General features: G+C 37.7%; 1 protein-coding gene across 1 annotated transcript in view; it reads left to right on the plus strand.

Annotated features, from left to right (window-relative positions):
• Nucleotides 1–18,415, plus strand: part of bark (protein bark beetle) — a 223,768-nt gene that overhangs the window by 169,418 nt on the left and 35,935 nt on the right. The window contains exons 15-22 of the mRNA XM_067153381.2: nt 1,164–1,278; nt 4,351–4,560; nt 8,831–9,272; nt 9,770–10,008; nt 10,095–10,260; nt 10,702–10,948; nt 13,738–13,962; nt 16,345–16,495. Of these exons, the coding sequence (XP_067009482.2) occupies nt 1,164–1,278; nt 4,351–4,560; nt 8,831–9,272; nt 9,770–10,008; nt 10,095–10,260; nt 10,702–10,948; nt 13,738–13,962; nt 16,345–16,495 (1,795 nt within the window). The remainder of the gene's footprint in view (nt 1–1,163; nt 1,279–4,350; nt 4,561–8,830; nt 9,273–9,769; nt 10,009–10,094; nt 10,261–10,701; nt 10,949–13,737; nt 13,963–16,344; nt 16,496–18,415) is intronic.

Genomic DNA, 18,415 nt, shown 5'->3' on the forward strand with positions numbered 1-18,415 from the left:
GATATTCAAGAAGAGAATAAACAACAACAGAGATAATAAATTAAATGTTAGAGGGCATTCGACCAGTGCAGGATATTGTAAATAATAAATGTGTGTGATTAAATTAATTCCATCCCCCTGGTCTAAGGAGTTTGGACAGCCCAAGTAGGGGACTGCCTGTAGGGGTGAAGTACAGTGGGGACTTTGAGGGCCCTGGGACCGCTACGGTAGCTGTGAAGGCCCTTCAGGAACTCTGAAAAGTGGTGGCAAAAGGGGCTCTGGTTAAGACGCAGCAGGTCGTTATGCTACTTAGGTTCCAAAATGGGTAAAATATAAATATGTAAATAAATTCAGTGTTAATTTTAATCTTATACCAGTTGTATAGTATTATTAGAAGTAATTTCACATACCGTACTGTATATGAGTTGACTATGTTTGTAAGATATTATAAGTAGAATTTTGTAAACAATATAAATTTATTAAGGATGATGTGTGTGTTTAATAGAAAAAATTATTAGCGTAAATTGTATAATATTGTATTCTAGGAAAATGTTCTTCGTCTCCTGGTAATTTAAAATTTAGTGCTTGACAATAATGTATTTTAGTGTACCATTTGCCACTGAGGTAGACACCTCATTTGCAAATAAAGAGATTTTGATTTTGATTTTGATCATCATCATCATCATCATCATCACTTCCCATTTCCAGCTTCCCGGGTCAGGTTATGAATCAATGACCTCCATTGCTGCCTGTCTCTCCACCTCTCTTCTCCTTTTTTAAGAACATCTTCTGGTTTTCCTCCCGTCTTCTCTATGGACTTCCACACTAAATCTGTCCACCTCTTTTGGTGTCTTCCTCATGTTCTCTTTCCTGTTAACTTCTCTGAAGAAGCTTTTTTATAGCACTCTCTCTTCTCCCATTCTGTCCTGAAGTGCACAATAGGATCATCAGAGAATGTTCTTAGTTTATAAACTTACATTGCACTTTAGAGTTAATTGTCATATTAGACTCTGTCAAGGAAAATATTTACACTACAGAAGTTCTTAACCATCTGGATAAGGTTTTTGCACTGGGAAATATGTAACTGTTATGAATGTTTCTATACTTTCACCAAGAAATAGAGAAAGTAAATTTCTAAAATATTGTATTTCTGTAGTTTGATCATTTTCTTTTATTTGTTTTAGCTCCAGTTCAGAACATCAGGAATCGTATTGTCTCTGGACCAGTTCCAACCTTGTCCATCACGGATTCCAAGATCAAGAGCAATAAATATGGAGTATGGGCTTCGTATTACAACAGGTATTAAATTATGGACAAGAATATTGTTCACTCACTGCAGGATGAAAACTCTTACGGCTGCGTCTGTAATTGTAAAGTAACTGCGCTCAAAAGTCATTGTTGCATCTTCAGTTGGGATGCCTTGCACACTGGTGGAAAACAAAATCCCAACACCAAGAAGACATTAGTTTAGAGGAATGCAATTTAGGCTAAGCAATGCTCTAGGTAATATATTTATTTGATTAATGTTTCCAGGTCACATGTTCAAGAATGCGCAAGAAGACGTGTGAGATGGTGGTACATAATAACTTCTGTTGTTGATTTTGAATGCAAGCATGCACATATGCATGTATTTTGTCATACAGATGTTGTATGTCATTTTGTGGGATGGAGTTCCACACCTGTTGAAGTTGGTCAGTCAAATCAGCTACGGTTAATGCTGGAATTGGATGATGCAGGATTTATCATCCCATAAAGTCCCGTACGTTCTCAAGGTTTAATGATCTTGCAGGCCAAAACAACTGGTCGAAACTCTGCAGTGCACATTGGGTGACAGCAGTGGTATGAGGACGAGCATTATCCTGTTGGAAAACACCCCCTTGAATACTGCGAATGAATGGCAGCACAACCGGTTCAGTCAACAGTCTGATGTACAAATCTGCAGTCAAAGTTTTTGGGATAGTGACAACAGTGCTCCTGTTGTCAAAGATTCAGTGTGTCGATGCCACAGATAACCTAGCTCCAAGCGCTCACCTGGCCTCCTCCTTACCAAACAATAGCCATCACTGGCACCAAGACAGAAATGGCTCCCATCTGAGAACACAACAGATCTCCACTCCACACTCCAATGAGTTCTAGCTTGACACCACTGAAGTTGCAGATGGCAGTGATTCTGAGTTAGTGGCATGAACACTACAGAACGTCTGGCTCGGAGCTGTCCCTCGAGTAATTGATTTGTTAGAGTTTGCTGTGTCACTCTGGTGCCAGATGAAGCTGCAGTGGCTGTTGCAGGTGCAGTACGATACACCACAGCCATGCTGCAAATATGGCAGTCTTCCCTTTCTCTTGTGACCCGCCTTGAGACAGCTTTCCTGTGACCATTATTGCCAACATCGATGCACTGTCGATACATCCCTGCCAAGTCTTGCAGAAAGAACATCCACTTCTCAGAGCCTTATTACATGGCCTCGTTCAAACTCAGCAGGCTGCTGATGCTGCCTTCTTTGTCTCCTTAAAGGCATGTTTGACTCACACCTACCTCGCAACGTCAACGCTCGTGAAGTGGACAGTGTGTAATTAAAGCAAACTTGACTTGCAAGGTCGTAGTGGCAAAACTAGCACCACTTTGTCGACTACTGTGCAAATTTGAATAAGCATAATCTTTCAGATGTGCATATGCACCTCCCGAATTTTGTTCATCTAGCACAACTCCTTCTCAGTGTTGGGATTTCTTTCTCTGCCAGCGTATAACATAGACCCATGTTCTATACACGTGATACTATTGTTTTCTTGATGTGATAATATCTGAAGTGTAGAAGTAAATATTGTGAGAGGAAAGAAACAAGATCAACAAAGTTTAGTAACTTATATACATGTATCATTTAAAAAACATTGTTTTCTGTTCTTGGTTATCTTCTTTATGGCTCTTCATGTTTATGATGATTGCTGTTATCAGATTACACATTCTTGTTAGTAATAAGAAAACATTAACTGTCCAAAGACAGAATAACACAGGCTGTGTATTGCAGAACAGAGGTTTGCTGTGATTGTTGCAGGTTGGCGTGAGGGAAGCAGGTACATGACTTTCATGTGCAACACAGACCCTAGTTCTACAATTGTCAAAGCCCATTTCCATTCAGAAATTTCTGCATAGTAATTTTGTTTATTATCCGGCGCCGCAGTGTAGGGGTAGCGTACCTGCCTCTTACCCGGAGGCCCCAGGTTTGATTCCTGGCCAGGTCAGGGATTTTTACCTGGAGCTGATGGCTGGTTCGAGATCCAATCAGCCTACGTGATTACAATTGAGGAGCCATCTGACGGTGAGATAGCAGCTCTAGTCTACAACGCCAAGAATAACGGCTGAGAAGATTTATTGTGCTGACCACATGGCACCTTGTAATCTGCAGGCCTTCAGGCTGAGCAGTAGTCACTTCGTAGGCCAAGGCCCTTTGGGGCTGTTGCACCATGGGTTTTGGTTTGGTTTGGATTTAATATTGTTTATTATCGTAAACTAAAACTAAGTGGGTAGAAGAGGCTTCATAGACCTTTGTTCTGCAAATAACTCAATTTTCATGAAAATGTAACATAGACAATTTTTGTAGAATATGCATTTAAAAGTATAAAAATTAATTAATTTGTGAATAGCTTACATTTTCCCGTTTTTTTTTTCCAACTGTTCACACATTACAACAGTCTTCGTTCACTGTCTCTTGCCGATCTTTGATTGAACTCTCCCATGCTGCACCAGAGACACGGTGCTCACTCCACAGCTGCTGGACACGAGAGACTCCTCAGCGATGGACAGAACAGAATGACAGATTCAGCTTTCCATGGACCGAAACACTCCGAGCTTCACAGTACAGCATTACACACTGTTCCACTGCTGTCACTTATACTCTAATACAGTTTCACAATTATACTTGCTGTACAGTAATACAGCCACACAGTTTACAGTTTGTGCACAACACAGTCTCACAATTCTGTACGTGGTACACTGCTTATCTGTACAGCCACTGGCTCTCGTCCACTGGTCGTATACTCGCATGTCATTCTTTGTTTAATAGTGTGTATTCTTTTACAGGTATGTTATAGTGTTATGTGTTATGATTAGTGTTCGACAGACTAAAAACCTTGAAGTTACTTAACTATGTTGACACTGGAAAGTATGGCTTTCTTCTTAACAAATTGTCCCTCTCTGTATCCAGACTGTCTGTCAATTATCCTTTGTATATGTAATTGTTTTATGTTATTAATTTTTATTAGACTCTTACTGCAGTGTTGTTCTTCTTTCTGTAATTTCATTATAGCAAGTAATTTCAATTAATTAATTATATTTCCTTTTCAAATTTGTGTGTTTCTTATTTCTGTTTCCAGGTACCTGGATGAACTTGGGAATCATTTCCTTCGAAAATCTAATGAGTCATTGCAGTTCATTAACTGTGATATCTCCCATAATGCTCAAGAGGCTATTTGGGTTCTTTCTCCATTCTGGGACATTCACCACTCCAACATCTCAGAAGTAACATTCATGATAAACAAATCTTTGATTGTCGAAAATGGAAAGGGAGTTCGTCAGTTCAGCAGGTTTGTTACTATGTAATAGTTTACTCGTATCACTAATGAACTTTATTCTAACAAGCTAGGAAAGATGAAGTCCATATGATGTGACAGTCACTAGTAACATATTTCAAAGCAAAAGAGAGTAAATTCCATAGTATACATAGTTAACATGACGGAGGTGGTAAATACAGACACAAATGGTAGCATTTAAATTCTGTGGCTGAGATTTATTAGTTACTAATACACAGTCATTCAAGTACACCAGTTAGTGCTCTCTCTACTCCCCCTAATTCAGTCACTCTGGTTGTTCACTCTATCACACAGTACATGTTACACACTGTCCCACTATTGAACAGTTGTATGATATTATTAATAAAAAAGTTCCACATTTACAATACTCAAAAGGTTTAATCTTTAAAACAAAGTTAAAGGGACATGCTTTGTCCCTTTTGGAAACATCTCCAGCCTTGCAAAGAACAAAAGTTAAATTGTAAATATATAAGCATATTTAAAATTTTGTTACGATACATAAGTCTTCAATAATCTTAAATCTATAAAGTCCGTTCACTGTTGAATCTTTGTGTGTCATTTAGCAACAGAGTGGCAACATGCAATTAAAAATTCACTTGTAAAGCTTAGTCATTAATCATAGTATAAAAAAGACTTATGATTGCCAATGCAAATAGGTTATTAACAGGGCTAGGATTTTGATGACATGTAATTTTTTAATTGACTCAAAACAGATATTGCTAACTTGTACAAAAATCCTAATCATAGTTTCCACAATTTAGAAACTCCAATTTATTAGGTCATGTTTTGCATTTTTAGGTCATTTTCTAAAATTATACAACATTATTTGGTCATTTTATTAGACCATTTTATACTTTTTGAGTAATTTTTTTGCATGTTTGAGGATTCTGATGCATTTATGCGTGTGGTATTGGATGTTATCGAAATTTTAAGTGAGGATGAATATGGAGACTTGACAGTCTTCACATGTTTTGTCAATGTGGAGACTAAAGGAACTTTGTTCACCACTTACTTCTTGGAAATGTCCACATTCCAGGAGAGACACCTCCAGTTGGAGAAGTTTTCCGCGTGAACAATTGAGATTTTCTTCTGAAGACGTGGATCAAAGTTCTCTGTGAAACATAAAGAATTTTACATGGCAAAAGCCCAAGAGCTTATTATAAAGTCTATAAACCAGCGCAATTAGTATATTGATTGTAAAAATTCATTTAAATTTGATGTCATTTTTGCCATCATTTTATAAATCATTGTTTAAACATTTTTAGGTCATTAAAGGGAAGCCTCTGTGGCTCAGGCAGCAGTGCATTGGCCTCTCACCGCTGGGTTCCGTGGTTCAAATCCCGGTCACTCCATGTGAGATTTTTGCTGGACAAAGCGGAGGCGGGATAGGTTTTTCTCTGGGTACTCCAGTTTTCCCTGTCATCTTTCATTCCAGCAACACTCTCCAACATCATTTCATTTCATCTGTCAGTCATTAATCATTGCCCCAGAGGAGTGCGACAGGCTTCGGCAGCCGGCACATTTCCCATCCTTGTCGCAAGATGGGGCTTCATTCATTCCATCCCGGTCAAATGACTGGAAAACAGGCTGTAGATATATTTTTCAGGCCATCAATATATTGGCCCTGGTTATTAATAAGGCAGTAACCTGTTGTTGATTTTCCTATCACTGTTTATAGTAGACTGTGTTTCATTGATAGGTTGATAAATTTAAGAGCAGTGTGTAGCAACATTAAACTTCTTTACATGGGGGAAACTTTTCATGTTATGTTGTTGGAAGTTGAATTGCCAGGCTTAGGTTATAAGATGGTCTTGTATATAAAGTCATTTCCTCACCGGTCAATCCTTGTCTTGTTAAGGCTTTTAAATATGCTTTTATCTTTACCATGTAACTTTTGTTCTTTGCGAGGCTCAAGTTGTCCCCAAGATGTCTTGTTAAGGCTTTTAAATGTACTTTTATCTTTACCATGTAACTTTTGTTCTTTGCAAGGCTGAAGATGTCCCCAAGATGGATGAAACATGTTCCATTAACTTTGTTTTAAAGATTAAACTTTTTGAGTATCATAAAAGTGGAATAAATCATAATATCATATAACTATTCAAAGTTGACAATATGGGCTAAATATGACTTATATACAGTATAACATTATTATAAAAAAGAGAACAAGACGGAGAACTACACACATTAGTGTTTGCTGATGATGTAGCTATCTGGAGAGAGACAGAGGTAGAGGTACAAACTGGGCTGGATGAATGGGTAGCAAAATTCAAACAGTAAGAGATGAAAGTTAGCACAACAAAACCGGTTGCATTAAAAATGGGTAGGAAAGATACTGGCTGCTGCATAAAGCTTGAAGGTGAAAACATTCAACGTGTACAAGTATTTAAATACCTCGGGAGTATGATTTCCAGAAGGGGTACTGTACTACAGGTAAAGAAATACCGTAGTAAACAGAGTGGCTAGCAGTCTTATTTTGTGTCTATTCTCATATACAGTCTCGAAACATGTACACTGAAAGGGAGAGGAGTTATTAAATTGAAAGCATGTGAAATGAAGTTTCTATGAACTACCCTCCAAAAAACATGTAAAGACCATGTAAGGAATGATGACATCAGAATGGAACTGGAAGTGGACTCAATGGAAAGAAGCTAAGGACTGGGAGACTAACATGGTATGGACATGTAAAGTGAATGCGTGCATGGCTAGAGAGAGGGGTTGAGGGAAGAATGCCATTGAAGAGACCTAGGAAGAGATGGTTACACCAACTGAGAGATGATGTGGAGAGAAGAGGAGGGAACTGGGAGTCAGTGGTGAGAGAGAAGGCATTCCTGGACAGACAATGATGCTGAAGGCTCGTTCAATATCACCCTACCCAACACGCTGGAGGGATTCTATAATGATGATGATGATGATGATGATAATGACGACGACGATGATTACTTGTAATACTGTTCCACTATTGTCACTTACACTCTAATACAGCTCCACAATTATACTCGCTGTACACTAACGCCGCCACACAGTTCACAGTTTGTGCAAAGCACAGTATCACAATTCTGTATGTGGTACACTGCCTGTCGGTATGGCCACTGATGCTACACTCACAATAGTCGTCATTCACTGTCCCTTGCCAATCTTTGGTCGAACTCTCCTGCACGACATTCACTCAACGGCAGCTGGACACTTTGAGAGGTTTCTAGTGGTTCTTACTGAATTTGATTTATGTTTTATTATTTATTTGTGTCTTTATTAAGTCGTGAAGTTAGGGCTCTTGTCTCTCTCTCTTGCACTTAAGCATATACAGTTTTTTCACTTTTACAGTATTAATTTAAAATATCATGGTAATCAATTACAGCTTATGAGATAAGGAATAACAATAATACAATCTTATTGAGATTACTATTGATGAAGAAATTATGGGATTTATAGAGTGGATAAAAAATAACAGAAATATATCAAATACCTAGAGAATATATCTGCTAACTAGCTTAAAGGAAAACTTATTCTAATATGAGGCAAACAGAAATGAACTGAATATTACTGTTACAATATGAGTATACTAAAAACGATGTTGCTAGGAACAGTGCATAGTCTTAAATGAGAAGGCTAAAAATGTAAACGGGATAGCTTAAGATACTTAAATCTAGTACGTAATTTTTGGTTTCATTCACTTGTCATTCACTCTTACATTCATTCGAGTCAACTGTATGTACTCTGGAGGAATTTACGGTAGGCTGCCTTAAATGTTCTAGACGAGCAAGACTTTTCAATATCTTCCAGGATCGTAGCAGAGACCAGGAATGAATGGCTGTAGGTATTTGTTAGATGCAGTGCTACTTCAAATTGTGATCCACAACAAGTGTTAATTTTGTTGAATGAAGAAAGAAGCCTAAAATTAGATGATAGATAGGTGGGGCTGTTTGAAGAAAGCAACTGATAGAAGAGGGTCATTTGTTGGGTTTCACTGTCGTTTAAACGTAACCATCCCAATTTTATGCAGTACCGGTATGGTTTTATATAAGCATCATGTCAGAATTGGAAGGCATAGTGAATGCAAGAGTTCTGTACACGTTTTAGTTTTACTGCTTGTTTACAGGTTAGGGCAATCAGTATACTGTCACAGTAGTCAAAGATTGGGAAATAGTAGGTTTTGTATGAGTTTTAATTTAAGGTCCAGTGGGAGAGCATTTTTATGATGTTTTACAGGATAAGGGATGCATGTACTTTTCTGTTTTGATACTAAGCACATTTTATTTCTTTCCAGGGACCTGCGAAGTTCAAACAATCTATTCCATTGGGTATTCCAAGACAATACAATTGAGCAAAACAAAGCAGGAGGTTTCGATGTGTCCCTGCCATATGTGTGGCAGTACAATGAGAACTTCACACATTCTCTGTACTTTGATAACAACACTTTTAGAAGCAACCAGAGGTTTGCATTCATTGTGGATGGGCATTTTGCTCACTTAAACATGACAAGAAATGTGTTTTCAGAGAACAGATGCAAAACAGGTCTCATGTCAGTGCGAGGAATGGAGAAGCAGATGCAAATATCTCATAACCGTATAGAAAGGAATACTGGGAAATATATGATTCAGTTCATGGCTGACAGTCAGTCTGAAATTCTTGGCGAAGTGCAGGCAAGGTTTATGTATAATGAAGTGAAGAACAACCACTACATGGACGTTATGAGAGGCTTTCATCAGGTAAACAAATATTCTTCTTATTCTTCTGTCTCTGCATGCCATCTGCACAACTGTTCTTGACAGTTTTGGTGTTAGAATTAAAACATCTTTGTCATTATATACCACACACTATCTGATTAGACATCACTATTATGCCAGAGTAAAGATTAATTAGAGGAATACTGTGCGAGTTGGCCGTGTGGTTAGAGGCGCACGGCTGTGAGCTTGCATCCGGGAGATAGTGGGTTCGAAACCCACTGTTGGCAGCCCTGAAGATGGTTTTCCATGGTTTCCCATTTTCACACCAGGCAAATGCTGAGGCTGTACCGTAATTAAGGCAACGGTCACATCCTTCCCACTCCTAGGCCTTTCCTATCCCATCGTCGCCATAAGACCTATCTGTGTCAGTGCGACATAAAGCAAATTGTTAAAAAAAGAAAAAAAAATCTTTGTTCTAAAATTATACATTTTTTAATATTTCTGAATCAGTGGTTGAGAGTTGTTGAATTTCTTTACAGGTGACAGAGGTTCCTACTTATGTTTTGGGTTTCCGTGGGATCCAGAAAGTTGATATTAATTTCAATCTCTTTGGTGGTAATGGTCTGGACTACGAACTGGTTGCAGGTATTAAAACAGCAAGAATCAACAACTTTGTCAATGTTCAGGAGAACTGGTGGGGAACCTCTGTTGTTACTGAAATCAAGAAAAAAATATTTGATTTTGATGATTGGAACAACCATGCAATTGCTAAATTCAGGTCAGTTCACTTTCTTTTCCTTTTTTGCCATCAGGATGTTTTCTGTTGTCTAGAAAATGACATAATTTGCTGCTTACATATTCCAGGCCATATTTAATGGAAGATTCATTTGATTCGTCTGTATCTGTATCATATGAGCAGCCATCTCCAATTGATCTTGATAACTTTGGTGGGAGAATAAAAGAATCTCTGACGTTATATGCACGTGACAAGCCTTACGCTGTACGATCAGACATCACTGTTTTGCCAGGGGTAAGATATACTTTAATTATTTTCTATACATTTAATTTATCCTTTTGTTGAATTGTATATTGACAAAAACATTATGCAGTTTGAAGTGCGGCTCCTTGGCTAAACGGTCAGCATACCGACCTTCGGTTCAGAGGGCCCAGGGTTCGATCTCACTTAGTGCCGATGTTTTGAATAATGGAAGCCTTTACCTCCCGTTCCTCTGAGGGCCTTCTGACTTTTCTTCCAAGTCCCTTCTGCAGTTGTGCATGTCTTCTGATACACCTCAGCTCCTTGTGGTATCTCTACACAATCCCTCCTGGTCATTTCCTTAAGCCCAGTCCTGTTAAGAGGCATCACTGCTATGTAGATGCATTTCCATTATGAGCTGATAAAGAAACAATTAAAAGTATCTTACTTATGTCTTGGTTGGTATTTCTGATTTGGATCCTTGTTTTTTAATAGGCCACACTGTCAATAGCTCCAGACGTAGTGCTGGAATTTGCTCCCAATGTTGGAATCTTAGTGCTGGGCACATTACGAGCTCAAGGACGGGAAGGACAAGAAATCATAATGCGACCATTACCTATGCGAGCAAATATGGAGAGTGCAAGATTAGTGGATACATCCGTTGTGGCTCTCCCTCAAGGGCTGGAGTCCATACGGTTGTGCACATTGAGAAACTGTACAACTTCAGGGGCACCAGAGATTGGTAAGTTATTTTACTTAATTATTTTATTGATTAATTATTTTTTGTAGTTGTGTAAATATTCAGTTAGGAAAGTTAATTTAACAGAATGCTAGCACACCTAGAACAAAAACATAATTTTCCCCCTATTTTTTGATATAACCTTCTCCAGTGCAGTAAAGTTAGTTCCTGGTTCACTGTTGCTTTCCACATGTTTCCTTAACTTATTGTACACTATTTATTGTGCACTTGTTTCTGTTTTTCTGAAGGGTTGGTTTGACGATGGAGGACACTTCTCTGAAAGTTACAGTGTTATTTTAGCCAACAGTACATGTTCACACAACTAATTATTGTCTAACCTCTTATTCTTCTGCTGCTGTCTTCCCACAGAAGGTTGGCAACCATTATGGAGTAATTATTTCTATTTTGTGCTTCCTATACCAGAGTTGCCATATTGTGGATATCAAACCACTGTCAGATGTCTTACTCTTGTCCATCAACATCCATGTTTCTCCTCTGTCTTGCCTACCACAGTCAGTTGAATTAGGCTGTCTTTGTCATTTTGGAAGTTTCATTCATTCATTCTGCCATCTGTAGGTCACTTTTACACAATCTACCTGTCCTCCTGTCAAGCAGACTAATGGCCTTCTCTTTGCACTCTCGACAAAGAGCCATAAGTCATTGGCTTCTCCTTTCTCTTTCTTCCGCTGAGATATTCCGTGGCTTGGCCAGTGGCTTTTTGGGTTCAAACCTCACTCTTGCAAATGTTGTTCTGTCCTGTATTTCCTCCTCCTTGACACCTACATCTGTTAGGTTCCTGTGCACCTGTGTAAGCCCCCCAGCCATCCACTTCTCTTGTAGAAGCAGTATTCTGTTGGCCAACCTTTCTTGATTCATCCTTTCAATGTGTCCACAAAAGGTCAACCTCCTTTTCCTCATCATTGTTATAATGTTTTCAGTGGTTTTATAGAGTTCATGGTTTGATATGAACCGCAAAGTGTGTTGATCATTTTGTGACTTCTTAGCACCCATGATTTTTGGAAGGAATTTTCTTTTTCTTTTTTGAAAGCGTGAATCTGCCACCATCGTCAGTTATTCCACTCCATATAGGTACTCCATTCTGACCACTGTACGGTTGTTTTAATTTGGCTTATATGGAGATACATGATAATAATCATATGGCCTCAGCTACTGTGTACAGACATTTCAATTTGATGCCATCTGGCTGTCTGCTTATCAATTTCAACGTTCTATTTTGCTCTAGGCCTACTAGATGGCAGTCCGAGTAAACCAAAACTCTCTTGGGTGTCTGTGGCTGAGATTCAATGAATTTTGTCAGGTAAACACCAAACGTGTCACCAGAAATTTTTTACATCCCGGTATCTTACGTCATGGAGTGTCGAATGGACTTTTTCCGCCCTTCAAAAGTCCGACTACCTCCGCCAGGTTTGAACCCGCTATCTTGGAATCGTGATGCTAACACTCTACCACTGATCCACAGAGGCAGCTGGAGATGAAATTGGACTTACAGGTGTCATGACGTAGTCTGAAGTCTGTCTTCATCCTCCTTACTCTGTCTTTTAATGCCTCCTTTTCATTTCCATTGGGAGTGAGAATTTCTCCCAGGTGTTTAAACTTATGAACGTAATGGACGTCCCCGAATTGAGTTACAATTCTTTCTTTCTTTTCATAATTTCCCAGTATGACTGAGTACCACCTCGTTTGTGATGTGATCTACCTCTGGGATCTTCAACGTTCAAAACCCTGAAAGTGGTTCATTTTAGCATTCAGCCTTGAACACCATAAAGCAGTATCGATAACAATTATCACTTCATGACATATCAGGGAGAATTGAATCAGAAGTCATGGTCACACACAAGATTAAGTACTAGTATTAGGTTTAATGGTCCACCCAATCAATACACTTCACTTTACAAGTGAAGATTATTTAATATAGAAATATATTAAACATACTTTGAAACATGTTTTGTCTCATTTGAGACTTCTTTAGCCATAACATCTTGTAGCAGATTACAGTGCTCATTTTTGTTGTCTCATGATTTAAAAATGGAAGAACCCATGTCCTTTAAGAACTTTTTTAGAATACACTAAATATAAAATATACATAATTATGATTTACATAAAAAATCCAACACTTCTTGCAAAATTTAAAAAAATCTTCAATGTTGAAATTTGGATGACATTTCTTGAAAATCTGACATACCAGCCATAACGTCTCATAACAGATTACAATACTCATCGTTGCTGTCTAATAATTTAATACCTAATACTAGTTCTCAGTTTAAACTTTATCAATACGGATCTATATGATGAAGTTCTTAAAAAAAAGAATAATGTACACGCAAGATGTTTTTCTCTTCAGAAACATCACCTCTTGCAATACCTATTCTGGCTCTGATTTCTGCATCTCGATCCCATTCCTGAGGGGGACTCCATTATTTGCAGGCCATATGATGTGAGGCAGGCTGTATGGGCTGTTGCACCATGAGATTTTTTTTTTCTGAACGCTCAGCACTTGTCCACACAATCTGAGTTTCAAAACAGCATCTTTGCTTTGTCAGTGGGTAAAGGGTCTCAGCACATATGTGAATAATTGTGACTGTGATTCTGCAGTACAATTTATTATTTATGAATTAAACTTTCCTTTTGAATAACCTGTGAATGAAGCACCCTAAATTATTCAGACTATTGCAAGAGTAATTTTACGAAGTTTAGCCTAAATAGTTTTGAAAATAAATCTACGAGTTCTGTGGTATCAAAAATTAAAATTGCTTGTGATTTATTTGTTCCAGGGCTACCAGCTATGAATGAAGGCTTTTTGGAGTACTATAATCGAACCACAATGCAGTGGGTTCCTGTGTGCGATGAGCGATTCACGGAGCGTAATGCTCAGGTTGTCTGTCGTGAATTGGGATTTGAACCTCTTGATGTTTACTTTGATCATGGAACACGGGTTGAGTACCATCCCAATTCGCTGACCAGAATCTGGTCTTGGCCAGAGCCACTTCAGTGCAAAGGTAAAGTTTGGACTTAGTAACTCAAGTTCTTAACTTTCATCTGATTGATTTTCTGGTTATTTTAACACCCGGATTTATTGATAAGTTTGTACTTGGGTAGCTTGTCATATAAATGAAAGCACAACTGTCTGAAATTCTTAACATTTCACAAATACTTCTGTTTGGTGTTCATCTTTTTCCTGTTTCTATATGTTGAGCTTATTCTCTGCAACATTTATTTGGTTTTATATTTTACTTTTGACAAAGAAATGAAGAACAAGAAAAAGAAAGGAACAAGCTAGTACATGCAAATTTTTTAGATCTAGAGAAGGTGTTAGACTGAATTCCTCATGGGTTGATCAGGCACAAAATTTGGCCGCATGATGTATCTGGAGTGTATGTTCATTGAATGTTCCTCCTGTATTGTAATGCCAGCAGCATCGTGAAAAATACTGCTGCAATTTCACCGTCTTTTTACATCCAAGTTGGCAGCCATCAGGGATCAGTTGTCTCACCTCTGCTATTTGTCTTTTACTAGGACATGTGACGGCAACCATCCAGACACGTTTCTGTATGCCGGTGACATTTTCTTAGCTCGTGAACTGTGTCAGAATGTTCAGGAACAAATGCAAGCATGGGCTATGGCTAAACATCAAGAAATCAGAGTAGGCTACACAGAGTGTGGACTGCAGATAGATGGAACCATTTAAACTGGTGGCTAGGTTCTGAACAAAGCTGGTGAGTTCAAATACCTCAGTTTGCTCACCTGTGCGGATGATGACAACCCTCATCGAGTCAGAGGGGTCAATAAGTTCCTTGAGACGCATGCCATACAGTGAATGCTGTGGCCAGCATATTCTGTGCACATGAACTGCCTTGGACATGCGTGGCGTGAACTGAAGAGAGCATTGGTCCACCATCTTAATTCTCCTGCTAACATTCAACAACTGACTGGAGCTGCTGTCCAAGAGAGAAATAATCTGCCCAAAAACAAGTTGGATTCTTTGATGCTGCTCAAACATGTCTCAGAGCCCAAGGTGACTACACACATTATTGATCTGTCACTAAATGAACAATAATTTTGTGTTCAGAATCCCATGTTACCAACTTAGTGCTTTTGTTGTGCTTTTGTTACCTTTGCGTAGTGGACTGCATGTTGTTTTTCATTGTAGATATCCTTTATAATGTGTAGTGTACATCAACACACACAGCAGAATTTAAAAGTGCGCAATTTTTTTCAGTTTACTTTTCATCGCTCCAACACAGATAGGTCTTATGGCAACAATGGATTAAGAAAGGGCTAGGAGTGGAAAGGAAGCAATTATGGCCTTAATTAAGGTATAGCCTAAGCATTTGCCTGGTGTGAAATTGGGAAACCACGGAAAACCATCTTCAGGGCTGCCGACAGTGGGGTTTAATAATAATAATAATAATAATAATAATAATAATAATAATAATAATAATAATAATAATAATAATAATAATAATAATTGGGCACACTGACGTGCCAGAATTTGGTCCCGCAGGAGTTCTTTTACGTGCCAGTAAATCTACCGACATGAAACTAGCATATTTGAGCACCTTCAAATACCACCGGACTGAGCCAGGATCGAACCTGCTAAGTTGGGGTCAGAAGGCCAGCGCCTCAACCACCTGAGCCACACAACCCAACGATAGTGGGGTTTGAACCCACTGTCTCCGGAATGCAAGCTGGCAGCCACTCAATCAGTAAAAAAAATAAAAGCACTAAACCAGAATATACAGAGATTTTTTTTTTTAGCACTATATCTGGAAACAAGCCTCCGTGGCTCAGATGGCAGCGCGTCGGCCTCTCACCGCTGGATACCGTGGTTCAAATCCCGGTCCCTTCATGTGAGATTTGTGCTGGACAAAGCGGAGGCAGGACAGGTTTTACTCCGGGTACTCCGGTTTTTCCTGTCATCTTTCATTCCAGCAACACTCTCAATTCTAATTTCATAGCATCTATCACTCATTAATAAATCACTTTGGGAGTGGCAACCCCATCGCACTAATAGCCTATATCTGCATCATTCATTACATCCCTGACCCGGTCATTGACTGGAAAACAGGTTGTAGGCTTTCATCTGGAAACAAAATGAACTAAAACTCTACTTCAACCCCATAGTCTAAATCATATCTGTAAAGGAAGCATACACACCTGGTCATGTGATCTGACTGGAGAGAAAATATTGGTCCTTCATAGTTCATTCTTCTGTAGACAAGGTTGTGTTGAAGCACTGTTCAAAGAATTCCCAATATATTGACTTAACAGCCTGAAATCTTTCTCCAGAAACAGCATTAACTGTGGATCTGGAAACTTCTTTTATTATAATGTTTTTGCTTCACTCTGTCAGTTTATAATGTTCTTTATTTTTGTAATAGGTGATGAGAATAGACTCGAGGAATGTGCTATTCGTCTTAATGGACAGTTGTACGGACATAAACATGAGTGTTCCTGGAACAGCAAGTTTGTGTTTATCCACTGTGGTCCCAAGAATCTGGATTCTGAACAGACATTTTGGGGAGGAATTAGGTAAACAAAATATGAAAATAGTTCTTAAAATTTCTTTTTCCTAAAATTTTGAATATTTAAATAATTTGAACATTGAGACACAATTCTTCTAACGTAATTATTTCAAACGTATTTCTTCCTACCTTCAAATTCAATTATGATCTCATTCTTCTTCTTCTTCATCATCATCATCATCATCATCATCATCATCAATTTCCATTTCGAGGCAGGTCGGGATGTAAATGTCATCTTTGCATCTTCGTCTGTCCAATGTATTAGTGCAGCAATAAACCATTAGCTATAAAGAAAGCAAAAGTCTATTTTTATATAAGTATTATATTGCAATTTTCAATCCCCTTGTTTTGCTGATTTAAATGTCTAAAGTTCTTGTAAATATAATCTGTGAATTTTGAAATTAATATTTTCTGGGCTATTCCTTCAGATGTTTTGTCTACAGCAACAGTGACAAGTCTGTCGTAAAACTTATTAAAAGCTATTTGATGATGATGATGATGCTTGTTGTTTAAAGGGGCCTAACATCGAAGGTCATCGGCCCCTAAGAAAGCTATTTAAAATAGTATTATGGTTGAATCCGCCTTGTCAGTACACTTTCTGTTAATGAAACTATTTATTCATCAAACATTTTTTGAGAACAATAAACATTCTTTTCATTAGCAGTCATCAAAGTCTAACTTAATTACATCAAAGAATAAGAAACAATACAGTATAACAATTTTAATTTGTTTAGCCTAAATTTAAAGAACTAATATTTCACAATTTATAATATAAATTAATAAATAATTATTAATGGTACATTAGGAAAATTACTACCACATAAAATATTCAATATTAAGATGATGTTAAATGAGAATCACTTCTTAAAGAAACTCAAGATCTTCAAATATATTCTCCTTTGGCTTTTCTTCCCTAAATGATTAAATGCTTATGCTAGTTTATATAATGGATTTTCATCTGTAATTTTTTCATTTAAACTCAAATCAAAATTATTTTTTTGTGCAAGATAAATTTTCAAAATTTTCCAAAAGTTCATGAATTTACCTTTTTGGGCTGAATGTCTGCCTTGGTCGATTTCCTTAAAAAAGGACCCGTTGATATGCAAATGACATGTCTACCTTGGTGGCAAATGATACACATCTTAAAGAAACTCAAGGTCTTCAAACATATTCTCCTTTTTTTTTTTTCTTTTCTTCCCTAAACGATTAAATGCTAATGCTAATTTATATAAAACACAAAGATACATTATTATCAAGCACTAAATTTTAAATTAAAAAAAGGAAAAGAAAATAATTTCCTAAAGTACAATACTATACAATTTACACTAACAATTTTTCTGTTAAACACAGTTCTTCCTTAATAAATTTATATTATTTACAAAATTCTACTCATAATATCTTCTGTACTTACACACATAATCATCTCATATATGGTGCCCTCTGTACTTCATCCCTACAGGCAGTCCCCTACTTTAGCTGTTCAATCTCCATAGACAAGGGGTTGGAATTAATTTATTCACAAACATTATCTATATATCACCTGCACAGGTCGAATGTCCTCTAACATTTAATTTCCTTTTTGTGTAGCTGTTTATTCTTTTCTTGAATATCTGTACAGATTTTGGAAAAGGATCAAACATTTACCCTGGTAAACTGTTCCTTTCCTTCACGCCCTTTCCATTGAATGAAAATTTACCTCAATCGCTTCTGCTAAAATTCTGTCTAATTTTATACTTGTAGTCAGACCTGCCGATATAATTATTTTTTAACTGAAGCCTCACACGGATATCCCCCCTTGAATAGACTCTATATAATCCTGTAAGTCAGATTTTCTCCCTTCTCTTACTTCCCACCCAAGTTTTTCTAACATTTCTGATACACTACTCTTTCTCCTGAAATCCCCTATTACCGAGCTCAATAGCTGCAG

This window comes from Anabrus simplex, chromosome 9 (genome assembly GCF_040414725.1).
Source record: "Anabrus simplex isolate iqAnaSimp1 chromosome 9, ASM4041472v1, whole genome shotgun sequence".
NCBI lineage: Eukaryota > Metazoa > Arthropoda > Insecta > Orthoptera > Tettigoniidae > Anabrus > Anabrus simplex.